The sequence below is a fragment of the Oryctolagus cuniculus genome, chromosome X, assembly GCF_964237555.1.
Source record: "Oryctolagus cuniculus chromosome X, mOryCun1.1, whole genome shotgun sequence".
NCBI classification, from domain to species: Eukaryota; Metazoa; Chordata; class Mammalia; order Lagomorpha; family Leporidae; genus Oryctolagus; species Oryctolagus cuniculus.
Window position 1 is genome coordinate 82,177,219 of NC_091453.1, and position 16,984 is coordinate 82,194,202.

General features: G+C 40.4%; 1 protein-coding gene across 3 annotated transcripts in view; it reads left to right on the top strand.

Moving 5' to 3' along the window:
* The window catches only part of DCX (doublecortin), a 132,428-nt gene that overhangs the window by 76,295 nt on the left and 39,149 nt on the right, over positions 1–16,984 (top strand). For all 3 annotated transcript variants that reach the window (XM_017349815.3, XM_017349813.3, XM_051827263.2), the window contains exon 4: positions 16,615–16,717. In XM_017349815.3, the coding sequence (XP_017205304.1) occupies positions 16,615–16,717 (103 nt within the window). The remainder of the gene's footprint in view (positions 1–16,614; positions 16,718–16,984) is intronic.

Genomic DNA, 16,984 nt, shown 5'->3' on the forward strand with positions numbered 1-16,984 from the left:
AGGATCTGAAGAATATAGTCTGAAAATCATTCATTGTGTAAACTTTCTTTAGAGGACAGTGTGTTCCAGAAAAGAGAAATGATTTATCAAGATCTTACAATTAAAAAGAAGGAACTAAATTAGGATTCCCTAACTCCCATTTCAGAGATCTTTGTACTATGTTATTCCATTCCTCACTATTAACCCCCTCCCTGATGATGCATATTAGTCTTGGCATCAACTAGAATCCTAGGTATTCTGTTACTATCTATTTTGCTCCATCTCATACAGTAGGATTTTGAAAATCTAAAAGTGGATCCTTACATTTATTAGGTATATTTAATATAATGCCTCCCAGAATTAAAAATGACACTAAAAATAGTTTGGCCCATCACTCCCACCTTTTAAAATCTTTCTAAATCCTGTTTTATGTTTGTTTTTAATTTTTGGATTAGTATAGATTACTTGCACATTTTTAAGGGATGCAATACAGCTTTTCAACACATGTATGTAGCCTAAACTAACCATACCAAGCAACCAACATTTTCCTTATCTTTTCTTTGTGTTTGGAGCCTATGAGCTCCTCTCTTCCAGCTCTTTCTACAGGATTTTATATGGCACTATGAGCCATAGTCACCCCTCTGTGCTAAAAAACATCAGAACCTGTCATGTTCACCCTACTAAATCTTGATTCTATTATCCAACATCAATATTTTGATTGATTTAGATGCTTTTGGCATGATTGTTCAATTAAAGTCATAACTCATTGTGCTGACATCAAGCACCAGTTCTTTCTCTTGTTTACCTAGAGAACTCCTACTGAGCTACTGAGGTCTAGTATAAATGTCACCTCCTCTTTGAGACTTTCCTAAGTCCCAGTTCTGCATCCTTAAAACAGGATCCACTTCTATGCCTTAACAGAATTGTAATGCTTCATCTGTTGTGGTGGGAATTCCTTAAGGGTCTTACACATTCTTTGTACCCCCCAGTCCCTGAGTTGGGGACTGCAGATAGTACTGCTCTGACTATGCACCAAGTAGAACTAAGAGATTGGGTAAGAACTCGATGGCAAAGATGCTACAAGGAATTCTTGATGTCTGCCACAGACTCAGGAGGAAGGTGCTTTTTTTTTTATTTTTTGACAGGCAGAGTGGACAATGAGAGAGAGAGACAGAGAGAAAGGTCTTCCTTTGCCGTTGGTTCACCCTCCAATGGCCGCCGCGGCCGGCGCGCTGCGGCCGGCGCACCGCGCTGATCCGATGGCAGAAGCCAGGTAATTATCCTGGTCTCCCATGGGGTGCAGGGCCCAAGCACTTGGGCCATCCTCCACTGCACTCCCTGGCCACAGCAGAGAGCTGGCCTGGAAGAGGGGCAACCGGGACAGAATCTGGCGCCCCAACCGGGACTAGAACCCGGTGTGCCGGCGCCGCAAGGCGGAGGATTAGCCTAGTGAGCCACGGCGCCGGCCAAGGAAGGTGCTTTTTGAGCATAGTCAGTAATCAAAATATATTTACAGTGAATTTTACCCAACCCAGATGTCTAATAACTTTATCAGAAGCAAAGCTATCTGGGAATGACTTTTATTGACCCTTATTTATATCTATTGATCACAGTTTCATCAGTGGTCAAAAGTTTTTTCCTAATAATTTTTAGATTTTTATAGTTTTTTTCTGAGTAGCAGTATCAAGTTAAATATTGGTGTATGTTTTCTGAGATATACTTCTCTTTTGCAAAAATTAGGACAACATTTCCTTGTCTTTAGTTTTCTGGCACCTCCTTCATTTTCCAAGAACTTTCCAGGTGGTGGTGACTCATTTGGAGAAAATGGCCTCTTTCACTCGGACCTTTCAACAGCATTGTTTGTAATGGTCAGGGGCCATGACTAGGAGAGCTGTTTCTTGGAAAAAGTATATTTGAATTGGGCAAATCAGAGGCTGAAGTCAGGATGGCCAATTAATGTGTTATTGACAGAGGCCTGGCCTAGAAACAGAGCCAAGTCTATGGAGGCAGTTTTCTCTGAACCCTGGCCCAATAAGCATTTTGGATAGCCCTCCCTATCTCTCTTCCCTTCGCCTTCTTTTGGATCCATGCTCTCCTCTATGCTGTACTCTGTCTCCTCTGAGCTGAATTTGGATCACTGAAGTGTAGGCTCAGCACAAAATGAGCAGAAGAATTCACATCTGCCCTTGAATTCTCAGTTAAGACCTAGGTCAGTGACTTTAGTGACAGAATTAAGAAACAAAACATGAAAAAAATTTCAAGAAATTGGTGATATGAGATTACTAATCAACGCACTGCAGGCTGTATATGCTTGAAAAAGAGAGAACATTAGTTATGTAGACAAAAAAATACAATAAAATAATTCAATGCAATCCTAAAAGCAATCCGTATTTTTGTAGACCTACTATGTACTCAATCTTTTGCTAGGCATGAGGAGATTGCAAGGATGTGATCCTAAAACTGTTGCAATAATTTAATTTTTTCCTAACTTAATAAGAGAATGACAGAGATTCCATTTTTAAGGCCTTTTCTTTAACAAGATTTGGAACAAAAACATAAGTGAATTTTTTTAAAGGCTAGCCTCCAATGACCACAGTGAAATTCATCCAAAATGCTCTGTTCCAACTATGTGTTAGTTAAATGACCCTTGATCTGCTGTAAATGTGAAGAAAATGAGATTGAAAAGACTGCAACTTGTCTCCTCACCCAGTGCTGCAGATTCCTCTGTAGAGACTGCAACAGGTCTGGTCTTTACTGAAATGAGGAAATCTCATTGTGTAGGTTCATTCCAGCTAAGGTCCTGTCCCTTCATTGTGGTTCCTACCATTTATTTGGGTTTGAAGTATAGTGAGAAGAGGGTCTTTGACCCTCTAAGGGGTTGTCCTGCTGTTATAAATCATTGAAAGCTGGATTCCTGATCCCCATGGCCCATGCAAAAGGCAAATGTAAACAGGAGCGGCTTTGCTCAAAGTGGAAAGGCTGAAGTTGAGCTCCTTCCAGGAGATCACACTGGTTGCCATATTATACAGTCTATTTCTGTCTTCCTTTTACACATCCCTCAATTTGCATTCCTGCTGAAACTTGCCACTAGTCCTGGCTCTCTGTGTGGGAGGTGGAAGAGATTTGGAGTGTAAAAAGAAAGGCCTTTTTGTGAGGGGGGAGAACCAGAGCACTTTCACTAGCTATTCCTCTTAGATGTCTTCAGAGAAGCATTTTGTTTCCCAGCCTCTTTGAGGGCTGTTATAGAAACTCTCTTTTAGCACAGGTATCATCCTTAGTTCTGTAGGTATTTGACCAATGGCTGAGCTTGAACTAATTTAATGCATTTAAAAATGGTGATCAGCATAATGGGAAGACAACTCAGGTGAGGTGGAAACAGAATTCTAAAGATAGTTTATCTGCAGAGGGTGATTTAAAAGGTCATAAAAGACTTCCAATATTTTTCACAAGATTTTAAAGGATATGAAATTATTGCATTATTTCGCCGATCCAGTTAAATTCATCTCTAGACACCTGCATCCATCCTGCCCAGTGTTGGATGAATGCCTAGAGGTCCACGACTGAATACTCTAGCGTGAATTAGCTTATTAGACATTATAAGTCAACTCATCCTTTCCCACCAGCCAGTTGCTGGTTCCTGCCAATATGTTGGACTTTGACTTTTCCCCTCATTTTTAAGGGAAGCAAATTTAATTGTGTAAGTATACAATCTTAACAGGCTCAGAAAGCAATTCATATGAATCAAAACTTGGAATGGACAAGCAGTTCAGATAATTGTATAAACAAGGTCCAAAAGTCATTTTTTGTGGATCATTAAATGTAGGTCAGATGCAAGAAGAGAATTAAACTGTGACAGAAGTGACTCAAATAAGAAATTTCCAGCAAACTAACTACTTCTTGAGGATTGGAGCTCTACCTTATTCTCTCTTGTATCACCAGCAGTTATCATGGTTACTAAGTTATCATAGCAAAACATTTAATGAATGTTCTATAACAAGTGAATGAATTGAGAGGAATTTACTAATGAAAATATTAGTACCAGAGAGTATTAGTAATGTGGGGGAGTTTTGTATCACAGAGGTTTTGTACAATAATAAGACAGATACTACTAGATCTGCAATGTGGAAGTCAAAGGTTCCATAGGGACAGAGAAAAAGAGTGCGTTTCTCTCTTTTTCTTCTCCCCAGAAAATGATTCACTTTATCAGCTTTTCTTGTTACCCTCTTTTAAAAAGATTTGTTTATTTATTTTGAAAGTCAGTAGTCAGAGGAAGAGACATCTTGCATCCATTCACATTCGTTCACTCTACAGATGGCCTCAAGACCAGTGATAGGCCTGGCCAAACCAGAAGCCACCCATATAGGATACAATGTTGCAGATGGTGGCTTTACCTGCTATGTCACAATGCCCCCACCATTGCCACCTTACTGACCTTCACCTCCCTTCAGGTCAAACATCTTTTGCAAAGTAGCTATAATAATTTGTATTCATTTAGCAATAATGATTTGCTTTTATTTTAAAAGATTTTTTTTATTTGAAAGACAGAGTTACAGAGAGAGAAAGAAGGAGAGACATATCTTCCATTTGCTAATTCATTCCCCCAAATGTCTACATTGGATGCGACTGGGCCAGGCTGGAGCCAGGAGATAGGAGCTTCATCCAGGTCTCCCAGATGGGTGCAGGAGCCCAAGTACTTGAACCATCTTCCATTGCCTTCCCAGGTGCATTAGCAGGGAGCTAAATTGGAAGTGGAGCACCCAGGACTCAAACCAGTGCCCATATAGGATGATGGCACTATGGGGCAATAGTTTAACCTGCTGCCCCACAGTGCTGGCCCCTGGCACTAATGATTTTCAAGGCACTTTGATATGCATTATTTTTGTCCTGAATTGTAAGACACATGCACACACACACACACACACAAAGTAGTATTGACTCCAATTTTCAGATAATGAGCCTGAGGCATTGACTATTTAAGTGATTTGCCCATTATCACACACTGATGTGTGACTGACCCAGGATGAGAAGGCAGTTCCTTTCCACAACCCCACCTGAGTCTCCAAATTCAGGAATGAAAATTTGTTAAGAAAACAACATTACGTTCTCCTGTCCTCAGTAATATTTTCATTTTCATTTCAAATTCCTTCTTTATACTCCTTTGTAGGGACATGAGGCTGACATTTGAGAAATGACCAAACCAGATATTATCTCAACTATGGGATCTCAATTTATTTTCAGCTTTTGTTTCTTCACATATGAAATTAATGTGTAACTGGCTCTAAAACTCCTTTGTGTAGAACATTTTTGTATCTCTGCTTAAGCCAATTGAGACAGAAGTCTTTGAAATGTGCTGTCCCAAAATGTACCACTTCCCTTTCTTAAAAATCCTATTTATTTATGAGGGAGAGAGAGAGACAGAGAGAGAGAGATTGGAAGAGAATTGCAAGCTCCCACCCATTGATTCACTCCCACAAATGCCCTTAGTGGCCGAGCAGGGACAGGGCTGAAGCTGGGAGACAGGAACACAATTTGGTTCTCCCTCGCGGGTGGCGGAGACCCAACTACTTGAGCCATCACTGCTGCTTTCTAGGTTTTGCGTTAATCAGGTGCTAGAAAGCAGAAAGCAGGATCTGGAGGCAGGAATTGAACACAGACACTGATATGGGACATGGGTGTCTCATCCATTAGGCTAAACACCACTTTCTTTGACAGTTACAGCAGGAGGACCTGTTACACAGTTGACAGCTCATTGAGTTGTTTCTTTCCTGAGGCTGGCACTTTTCTCATAGAGATTCAAGAGGCAGCAGGTCTCGTGTAATTAGTAGTCAAAATCCTATTTGGTGTCCCAGAATGGAATGAGTAAGGCAGTGTTGTACTGAAACCATGGATGAAAGTGGACCTCATTGCCTAGGAAGGATGCCAGGTTTAGAAAGAGCTTGCAAAAACCAGAGGTCCAGGCAGGCTGTGAGTCATTAACCAGACAAGCAGTTAGAAACTAGGAAATAATCCTCTGTTGGGGTTAAAACAAGGCCAGGAGTCAAAAACTAAATAGCAATAGGCAATAGTAATAATAGCCACAACAGCAGCACTCTGAATAATGAGACAGTCTGCTATAACACAGAAACCTGCTGTGTTAGAACTGATTCCAGGAGTTGCCATCCTCAGATCCACAGGTGGTAGCAAGGAAGCCATCTTATAGATGGGGAGTAAAGAGTGTGATGACCAGAGCTAAATATCTTGACAGTAACCAAGTGCAGATGCTTCTCAATCCTGGCAATATTGACATTTTGGTCTGGCCCTTTTTGTTGTGAGAAGTTATATTGTAGGACACACAGCAGCATCCGTGACCTCTAGCTATTACATGTCACTAGCACTCCTCCAGGTAGCACCCCTTTTCCAAATTGTTACAACCTATAATATCTCCAGATATTGTCCAATATCCCTGGGAAGGAGAAATTGGAAGGAGGCAAAATGGCTGCAGTTGATAACCACTGCTCTAGAAGCTGTAAATTGTGAAAGCTTGTTGATCTTGAGCTTTCTAGGATTACTAACTCTTAAATTATCCTCTGAACATGGAGCCTAAGATAGCAGATATAGAGACTTATAATCTCATGTTTCCCAAATATTCTTTATATTCTTGGATCATCACTTCCATGAGGTACTATTCTAAGATTTCTATACCCCAGTACCCTGTCTGAGGGGTTGCTGGGCATCCACTCACTGAAGTTCACAGTTCCTATCAGAGGAGCCTCTCTACATGATTGTCATTCTCTCTCCTTCCCTCTGAGTTCTGGTAATTACTACCTCCCCTCTCTCCTTGAGGTCTAAGGCTTCTAATGGACCCCACTATTACTATTGCTTTGATACCACAGAGTCTTCTGTAGTCTCTCTATATCTTGCCCATATTTTTGTAGTCAACTCTGTTTATTAAAGTCTACTCTATTTATCTACTCTAAGAAAGTCATATGTTTCCTAATGGGACCCTGACTGATGCACCCATCAAACCACTTTCTTCTCCCTCAAATTTTGATGCTACAAAGGTAGAGATAATTATGTAAGGACTTACAGTAGGTTTATAGCCATTAGTATTCTGTCCATCCATGTTCATAATTAGCTCTTAAGTCACCATCTAAGAACATCTACAAGCTGTATATTCCTTACCAATTGGGCAGTCAAGATTTTCATACTATACCCAGCCAACCATGAGGAACATTTAGAGGCCATAACTCTCACACCTACTCTCTCCTACAAAGCTAGTGTCCTTGCTAAATTCCAGCAACCTGGGAGGCAACAGTCTGATGCACACTGAAGTCTCTGTTTTACCATAAATCGGTTTGCACTCCTTTGCTTCCCTTGGACCCAGTTTGCAGAGAATGAGCTTACATCCTTTTGCTTCCCTTGGACTGAAGTCTCAGGAAGCCTGGGAAGGGGGGTACAGTTAAGCCTCTGGGATTCCAGGACAGCTGCCAGCATTCTGGCCTGGTTGTCTCTGATCATTAACTCTGTCCAACCTGGAATGTTTCATAGACTGACAGAGCCAGAATAGACCTCAGAAATCAACTAGTCCAGAGACTCTTAACTTGGTTTATATAGATGGGCTTTTGGGAAATCCTTAATCCCCCTAAGTTAAATGGAAAATCAGTTCTCTATTTGAAAATACACATTTTTCTGGGGGAAAGAGCCTCAGTTTTCATCAGATTCTCTAAAGGGTGTGTGACACATAAAAGACTGATCTCAAAAGGCTCTAGACCAGTGTTGTCACCTTATATCACAGGAAACTAAAGCCTAGAAAAAAAGATGTGAATCAGTGGCAGGTTTTAGCCTAGAACGTAGGTAGAAACTAGCTTATTTACCCAGTAAAACTTTCCTTCCCTGACTGAACTCCAAAGCCATACCCTCACTGTACTTTGTGTGCAACAGACACCAGATAACTATTAAATGTGATAGGTAACTACAATGGGCCCTACAAGCACATTCTCCTATTTTAATTGACCATACTAAATAGAACCTGGACTTGTGTGGGGCCCAGGGCCAACCTTAGAGCTTATTGGTGCCAAGGGATCAAGCAAGGTTTTTCTACCCCAGTTCTTTCTGATGAATGGAGTTCTGTCTTGTCCCTGTTTCTCTGAGCCAACTTGTCCCCAGGGCCCTGTGGAAGGGCAGGTGTCAGTTCTGGGCATGGACTCAGAGCCCAGCTACAGTGCTTCTGCAGCTGTTCTCATCCCTGAGAGATCCCCAGTGGGAGCTGACAGACTCTTGGAAAAATGGCAAAGAAAAACTAAGGAAAAACACACTTGAGCATTGAGGGGTTGCCAGGCTTCCAAGGGGTCTGGCACTGTCTAACTCAGGTTATTAAATCTCAACCAGCTCCCAGTAAAATAGGGTAGAGAGTCTTATTCCTTCCCACCTCCTCTCTGTGCCACTCTTTCCCCTACCATTTGTAATTTTTTTTTTTTTTTTTTTTTTTTTTTTTTTTTGCCATCCAGAGTCCTCTACTGAATTCCTTTACCCATGTCTTCCCTGTCTAGGAAATAAGTGCCTTTGCTATGTACCTTAAATACCCAGAGTGTTAGAGTGAAAGAAGCAATCTTGAGTTCTAGTATCAGTTCTATCAATAACTATCAATGTGACCTTGTAAAAGTCACTCAACATTCATGGGCATTTGTGGTTTACTTACTAAAATCCAGTCCAATGAACCATATGAGATAATGGAGATGAGAAAATATGAAAAATATCAAACAACAAAAGCTAGGTAGCATCATTATGACCTTTCACCATACAAAGATAAATTATTTTAAGGCTGAAGAGAATAAATTCAAAGTCAAATATTTCAGATGAGATTTCATTGTCCAGATTTTAGTCTAAGTTTAGTCTAACTAATTTCTGGAAGAAATTCCAGAATGAAGTAAGGAAAGTAACCATTGTCTATGAGGCTAAAAATACCAGTGGAAGAATTAGCTGACAGAAATGCAACCTATTTCTAGAATTTCTCATGGTACCTTATTGCCCAGAGACCTATGAGTAAAGTTTCTGTCACTCTTTACCAGGCAAAGACAGAGAGAGATCCAATAAGGTCTAGTGCTAGAAAACTAGAGATATACAGCTTCAATGTGACTTACATAAGAATAGGTAAACTGGGTGGGGAGGGACTGAGGATTTCCAGAAAACAGCACAGATAGTGGGAACAGAATAACAGTCCCTCCTTTCACAATCAGCTGCTCAACACTGTTTCCTAAGCTAAGCATCATGAGGCCAGACAATGAAAATCAGAAACATAGTAGTGTCCTTAATAAATGAATGCTTTGATGAGTGAAAGAAGGAGAAAGGAAAAAACCAATAGAGCAATCAAAGAGCCTAAAGAAATGGTCTTTAGGGAACCAGTGTTGTGATATAGCAGGTTAAGCTGCTGCCTGCAATGCCAGCATCCCATATGGGCACTGGTTCGAGTCCTGGCTGTTCCACTTCCAATCCAGCTCCCTGCTAATGCACCTGGGAAAGCAGTGGAAAATGGCCCAAGTCTTTGGGCCCCTCTACCCACATGGGAGACCCAAATGAAGCTCATGGTTTTGGCCTGGTCCAGACCTAGTTGTTGCAATCATTTTGTGAGTAAACCACTTCTTCTATGTCTCTCTTCTATCTCTCTGTCTCTCCCTATCTCTCTATAACAATGCCTTTCAAATAAATAAGTAAATATTTTTTTAAAAAATAGTCTTTATTTATGGAGGGAATTGATGCTATATTTTTAGGCAAATTATTAGAAAACAAATAGATCTAGAATTCAGCAAATAAATCAGTCTTCATCTGTTATGATTTTCTCTTCTGTACAATACAGAGGATAGTGCTCATTGGTAGTCTGGAGATTATCACATTGTACTACAATGTCTTTAATTATCAAACAAAGATTTAATTATAATTTTTTGAATTTTCATACTCTTACTATAACTGATGATAACAATACTTTTAAATAGGTTGCTTTTGAGGGCATCAGTAGTGAACAAACAATGCATTTCCAGTCTTGTGGAAAATGATTCTCTTGGTGGTGGTGGTGGTTCTAGTTGAGACTAGGTAATAAGGATGACTTCTCTGAATAGGTGAAATCTGACTTTCCTTCTGCAATACGACAGACTAAGTATTCAAAAAATACTTCCTATTACATTACAACTAAATTCACAATAAATTGCAATAAACATTTTTACATTTCTCTTTTTTGCAGTTTTATTGATATACAAATCACTTATTAAAGTGTATAATTCAATATTTTTCACATATTATTAATTAATTAATTATATTTGAAATACCGAGATATAGAGAGATCTTCAATACAGTGGTTCATACCTTAAATATTCTCAACAACCAGCGCTGGGCCAGGCCAAAGGTGAGAATTGGAAACTCAATACTGGTTTCCCATGTAGGTAACAGGGACCCAACTACCTGATGCCTTCCTGGGAAGTTCAAGTCTTTGAATAAAAAGATCTGTGCCAAAACATTTCATTGCAGAACCAAGGAACTGCTTGCCCTGGCAAAAAAAAAAAAAAAAAAAAAAAAAGTCGTCTTGAAAAACCCAATAGCAAGCCTTCAAGATAACCTCAGGAAAATGAGTTTGGTAAAGAAAGCCAGGGTGATCTCAGAAACATTGCCACCGCTCACCAAAGCCACGTTTGTGCCAATCTTTTGGGCAGGCAGGAAATGTTTCAGAATGAGTGTAGCAGTGACTTTTAGAAAAAGCCTCATCTGTAGTAATATTTACTGACTCTTTCATTAACTTATTTTGTGAAGCTTGCCAGTCACTCTCTCTGGGCAAGGCACACTGTTGGCAAGACTGGGAAATCGGTGTGGTTTGTCTTCCTTGCCACGGGGGTTCCCTCTTCTTCACCACTGGGGTCATCCTTCCTCAAAGACACTCTCTGCCCTCCTCTTAGCCCTGAATTCTACCAGTAGACAACAGTATGGTTTGTCTGTGCAGAAGGTCAGTAGATGGGTCTGAGCAATTGTGCTGTTTGTTCAGAGCTTTGCAGGCTCAGAATCTCTGTTACTTTCATTACCAAGATTCAGCTCTTTATTCCATAACCATTAAGAAAAAAGCACATTCCTGCCTCTTTGCCTTGGTTCATGCAGTTACCTCTGCCTGGAATCTCTCCTAACTCCATTAACCTATTGCCTACTCATCCTTCAAGAGTCAGTTTTTGTGCCATCTTCTCTTTGGAGCCCTCCCCAGTTCTCATGATTAGAATTGTTTTCTTTGTCTTCTGTGCTTCCCTTGTTCTTTGTTGTAGCTACAATAGTGCTAACAGACTTCCTTGTATTCAAATTTTTCGTGTAGTTCTGACTTGCTTATTATATTGCCAACTCTGTGAAGAAAAGTGGCCCATTATTGTACATTTCTGTATCTCTCACACAGTTTCTTTGCACCAGTACATACTTAATGTATCAATATAAGTGAAATTGAACCTTCAATGAAAATATTTTGCACATTGAAAGTGAGCCTTATAGATAATACAAGCAAGATATAACTTCTCAAGGTAACATTGCCTTCCAAATAATTAGGTAAGTTAAATGGAGAGTCTGCTAGCATCAGGCACATAGAAGAACTAACTGCTAGTGTCTGTAATATGAGGATAGAGAATCTAATCAAGACTAAATCAAGTCACAGAGTGAATTTGCAATTTGCAACTAATAGACTCAAAATGCTCTCACATAGTGAGACATTGTCTCCATTTCCCCATATGTACTTTTACATTTAAGCCACTACTGGACCATCCATATAATCTATGGTTCACACTAATGCACAACCAAGCTGGCCTCCCTTCCTCTAACACCTGCTGTGGGTTTTTTTTCCAATGAAACAGCATTAAATTAATGGTTCAATGTTAATGTGAATTGACTTCATTGATTTTGTGCTGACAGTTGATTAATTATAAAGATAGGTATCATATATTCATGTTCTCTTCTCTGACTTAAATACCCAAATATGACATACTGAAGTTGATGCCACAAAGACCTTTGATCTTTGAGGATGATTTAAGTAGTATCATAATGATTATTTATGTTTTCTACCTCTGCTTCCACTTTGCAATGAAAATTTTATATCCACAAGCTGATTTGGAAAATCAGAAATTTTTACTGTAAATTAAGGTGGAGTTTGTGTCATATTAACTGTGAAATTTTAAAAAGCAGCTGTTATGTGTGAGATTCTTTTTTTAAGATTTATTTATTTATTTGAAAGACAGAGTTATATAGAGAGGTAGAGACAGAGAGAGAGGTCTTCCATCCACTGGTTCACTCTCCTGATGGCTGCAACAGCCGAAACTGCACCGATCTGAAGCCAGGAACCAGGAACTTCTTCTGGGTCTCCCACGTGGGTGCAGGGGCCCAAGGACTTGTGCCATCTTTTACTGCTTTTCCAGACCATAGCAGAGAGCTGGATCAGAAGTGGAGCAGCCAGGACTCGAACTGGCACCCATATGGGATGTCAGCACTGTAGGCGGTGGCTTTACCTGCTGCTCCACAGCACTGGCCCCTGTGAGATTCTTTTAAGTATTGTCTATTTTTTTTTAAAGAGAAGGCATTTTTTTTATTGACAGATAGAGTTAGACAGTAAGAGAGAGAAATAGAGAGAAAGGTCTTCCTTCCATTGGTTCACCCCCCCCCCCCCCCAAATGGCCACTACAGCCGGAGCTACGCCGATCTGAAGCCAGGAGCCAGGTGCTTCCTCCTGGTCGCCCACGCGGGTGCAGGTGCCCAAACACTTGGGCCATCCTCCACTGCCTTCCCGGGCCACAGCAGAGAGCCGGACTGGAAGGGAAGCAGCCGGGACTAGAACCTGGTGCTCATTTGGGATGCTGGCACCACAGGCGGAGGATTAGCCAAGTGAGCCACGGCGCCGGCCCCTTGAGTATTATCTCTTATCCTCCATTCTTTCTCCTGCTTCTCCTTATTCTTTTCCCACTTTCCTTTCTTTTCTTTCTCTACTTCTCCCTGTCCTTCTACTCCACTACATACTGAGTTTCAGTTACAGTAGTGGATGGTTTTCCTGTCCATAAATTAAAAACATTATCCACAAAGATATTTCTTTTTTTCAATTCGCTAAAATGTTCTAACACATATTGGACATTGACCAGGATAAATGAGTACTTTTATGTCTAGGCTTTGTAGTATTCTTTCTTTTACAATGCATTTTAAAGGCAAAGTGATAGGGAGAGAGAGAGAGAGAGAGAGAGAGAGAGAGATCTTCCATCCACTGTTTCACTATCCAAATGCCTGAAATGGCCTAGGTGGATCCAGGGTGAAGCCAGGAGGCTGGAACTCAAAACAGATCTCCTATGTGGGTGACAGGGACCCACGTATATATACACACATTAGTAGGAAGCTGGAATTGAAAAAAATAAGCGCAGGCACTCTGATATAGGATGTGGGCATCCTAAGTGGTGTCTTAACTGCTTTGTCAAATGCCCATCTCACCATATATGCTTTAAAACCTTTGAAGTCAGGACTTTAGGAAGGCTTGTTCTCTCTAGTAATTGAAATATTTGTCCTGAATTGACATAGAACATCTGGGTGCTAGTCCTAACTCTACCGTAAGCTGGCTGTGCATCCTTGGACTACTTTGACTCTCTGGGCCTTGGATTCCACATATTTTAGATGGAGAGCATTCTATTTTTCCAAGACTGTAACAAAGATGGGGAGCTTCTGTGTCTCAATATCCAAGGCATTTGGGGAAGCTGGGTATCCATGTGTGCAATGTGTACATTTGGGAGCCAGTAAAATGTGGGTTGGGATCACACCAGAAATCTGATGCTGAACAGCTGGATTGAAATATGAATGTGTTTTAAGCCAGCTCCACCGTTGTGATATGTCAGAAGCACAGGGGACTTGGCCTTTCTTAGAAGCTTCCCAAAGGAGAAGTTATCTAAAGGCTTTTTCGAAAGCTGAGTGGGGGTAGAGAGGCCTGGGATTGAAGGAGAGTGGATCATTGTCAAAGCAACCCGCAAAACAATTTGTAAAGTTTAGTTGTCCTACAATAGGATATCAAGGAATGTAACTGAGATGTACAAATCATCCCTTTCATTAAAATTTTTGAAATAATTCACAGTCATGTGAGAATAATTTCTGTGTTCATCGTCATTTCTCCTTTCTTGTTCTTAAATTCATGTTTTGTTACTTTTTAAAGCCTCTGAATCCTACATCCTACAATGTCTGTTGTTTTCCACAATTGATTTAGTCTTTCATATTCCTACTTTTGTTTCTTTATGTATCTTTATAAAGCCTCTCAATGTTCCTACTTCTCTGTATGCAGTTGGGCAGAAACATCCATGGCTAAATTTGAATTATGTAACAAGCTTTCTAACAGCAACCATGGCGAGATAAAGAGGGAGGGATAAACTTGGTCTACATTCAGAAACCTGTGATCCAATAGGGGAGGACTAGGTGAATACAAGTGAAAATACAAGGAGATCTTAAAACAAAGTGCTAATGCCTAAAGGCCACTAGCTGAGGAACACTTCATGATGAGGACTCCTTTACTCATGACCAAAAAAAAAATGGCAGATAGGGTCAAAGCTAGTCTCAAAGACATCACAAAGATCTTCAGAGACAAGGAAGTGGCAGAGAGTAGACAATTTGGGGACAATTAATGTATCAAAGTTAGGGCTACAGTTTTTTTTTTTTTTTTAACCAACGTCCTAGATATTACTGGGAGGTCTGTAGCAGAGCTCAAAGCCATGTATCCTCCGTCATAGGCTCTGCCACCAGGACAATCTGCAGGATGCTTATTGAAATCACAATGCCAGTCAGTGACTGGGGTCACTAAGATATGGTAATCAATAGCTTTCAACTTATCTACAGACACTCCTAGTACTCATGACACCCTAAATTGAAATGTTCTTTCATTGTACATCAATCAGACCATAAGCTCCATGGTGTTATTACAGAGTCTTATTCATTGCAGTCTCTCCAGTGACTAATCTATATATGTATTGTCAAGTGGTTAAAAGCACAGTCTCTATCTCTCCTCTCTCTCTCTCTCTCCCTCTCTCCCTCTCTCCCTCTCTCCCTCTCTCTCTCTCCCTCTCTCCTTTCTCTTTCTCCTCTCTTTCACTGTCTTTCAACTAAATATTCTTTTAAATAATGCTTTTTAAAGCACAAGCTTTGAAGTCATATCTGCACTTGTCTGGATTCACTGTCATCTGGATAATTTGTCGTATTTGGGTCTCGGGTTTCTCATCTTTAAAATAGCAATGTCAATAATATTGACTTCTAGGTTTTGTTGGGAGGGTAAAATGAGATGATAGATTTGGAAGTAATTAGCAGAGTGCTTGTCATTGAGTAAGCCTTCAGTCAGTGGTAACTCTGACTGTCATTACATGATCATGGGATGAATGGGTGAAGGACAAGTGAGCTGAAGAAGGGTTTTGGCTTATTTAATAAGGTTGAGACCCAGGACTAGGAAAAGGCTTAATAGGAGCTACCCTGATAGGCCTCCAAATCTTCCTCCCTCCTCTGGGCATCTCTTGGATGTTTGGGAGGCTGAGACACCTTAAGCACCTCTTCCTTTATATGAGGCTTATAACCATCTTGCCTGGGGTACCAGGAATTGAATAGAATTTGAGTGGGAGATGATGTTATTAATATAAACATTTTTTCCAATATAACATATTTTTTTTTCTGTACCCAGAAATCTGCTGTTAGTTTGTGAGCACCGTGCATTTGTAACACCATTGCTGGCAGCATGAATGGGGAGCTTAGAACAATTAGAGGCTTTGAACACTTTCAAGCTAAAGAGTGGGATAAGCATGTTTTGACTCTATGGTTTCTCCTGGGGTTTCCCTGATGGGCTGGACTAATTATCAAATGTAATTAGGAAAGCTGAGAAGTGGGGAGACTGCATGGAGCAGTATACTTTCCCAGGGACCATCATTTCTTTGTGCAAAAAGGGGGTTGGTAAGAATCTCTCTCTGTTCTGGAAAAGCAGCAATCATAAGGCACTAGAAGGCAGGAAGGGTCTTGGTACATGGCTTTACAAGCCTATTGAGGAACCATGCTTTTGATGAACTTTTAGGTAGTCAGCCTAGTTTCCCTCTCCAGGTTTCTCAGGGAGGAGTGGTAACCTGAGCCACTACCAAGTTTTTGGCTTATTTTTAGCAAAGGTTCAATTTGAGGGTATCCAATGCAGTTAAGAAATGGTGTCCTTCTTTTAAAAGTCTCCATTTCTTGGTTAGCCCCAAGGTCCTATCCATCACAGGCTGCATAACATCTTTATTGTCTGCTTTTGCCTAGACCCCTGGCCCAAGAGTTGGGCCAGGAACACTCTCTTTGAAGGTCTAAGAAGAGGTGACATTTGTTGACCTGTTTGCTGGGTAACTTTTCTTAAAAGGGAGGCATTCCATTCAGACATAGTCTCAATCTTACCCTTGAGGCAATGGAAAAAATGAACACATGAAACATGAAAATATGATGACACTAATTGTGGCATTATTCAGCAGTGTTTGTTGAGCAGATTATAAGTGTTATAGGTGTTTGAGAAAAGAGATTCCTGGGATCTGGAAATGATGACCTAGATGTCAAGCTTTTTTTCATGAGTGTGAGTTGCATTTCACAAGACCACCAAATACCAATACAATGTTTCTGGTTTCTTCATAGGTAACTTGTCTCCATGATTTCTTTGGTGATGATGATGTGTTTATTGCCTGTGGTCCTGAAAAATTTCGCTATGCTCAGGATGACTTTTCTCTGGATGAAAATGGTAAGCATATAACTGGGTTTTATTGTTCCATTTTTCTTCTTTCTATCCCTAAGAATTCCCATGGGTTTATATTGTCTGAAGAACACTTATGCATGGTACCTCAAGGATGGATATTGTAAATTTTTCCCTGTATATTTGGATACATGGGTCACTATGGGCAAGGTTGATGGGATGTCCTAGAGACCTATCCTCCAAACCCAATAAAACTCACCATCTGCCCTGACAGTGACCATATATTTAAAGCACATAGTGTATCACATGGATTGA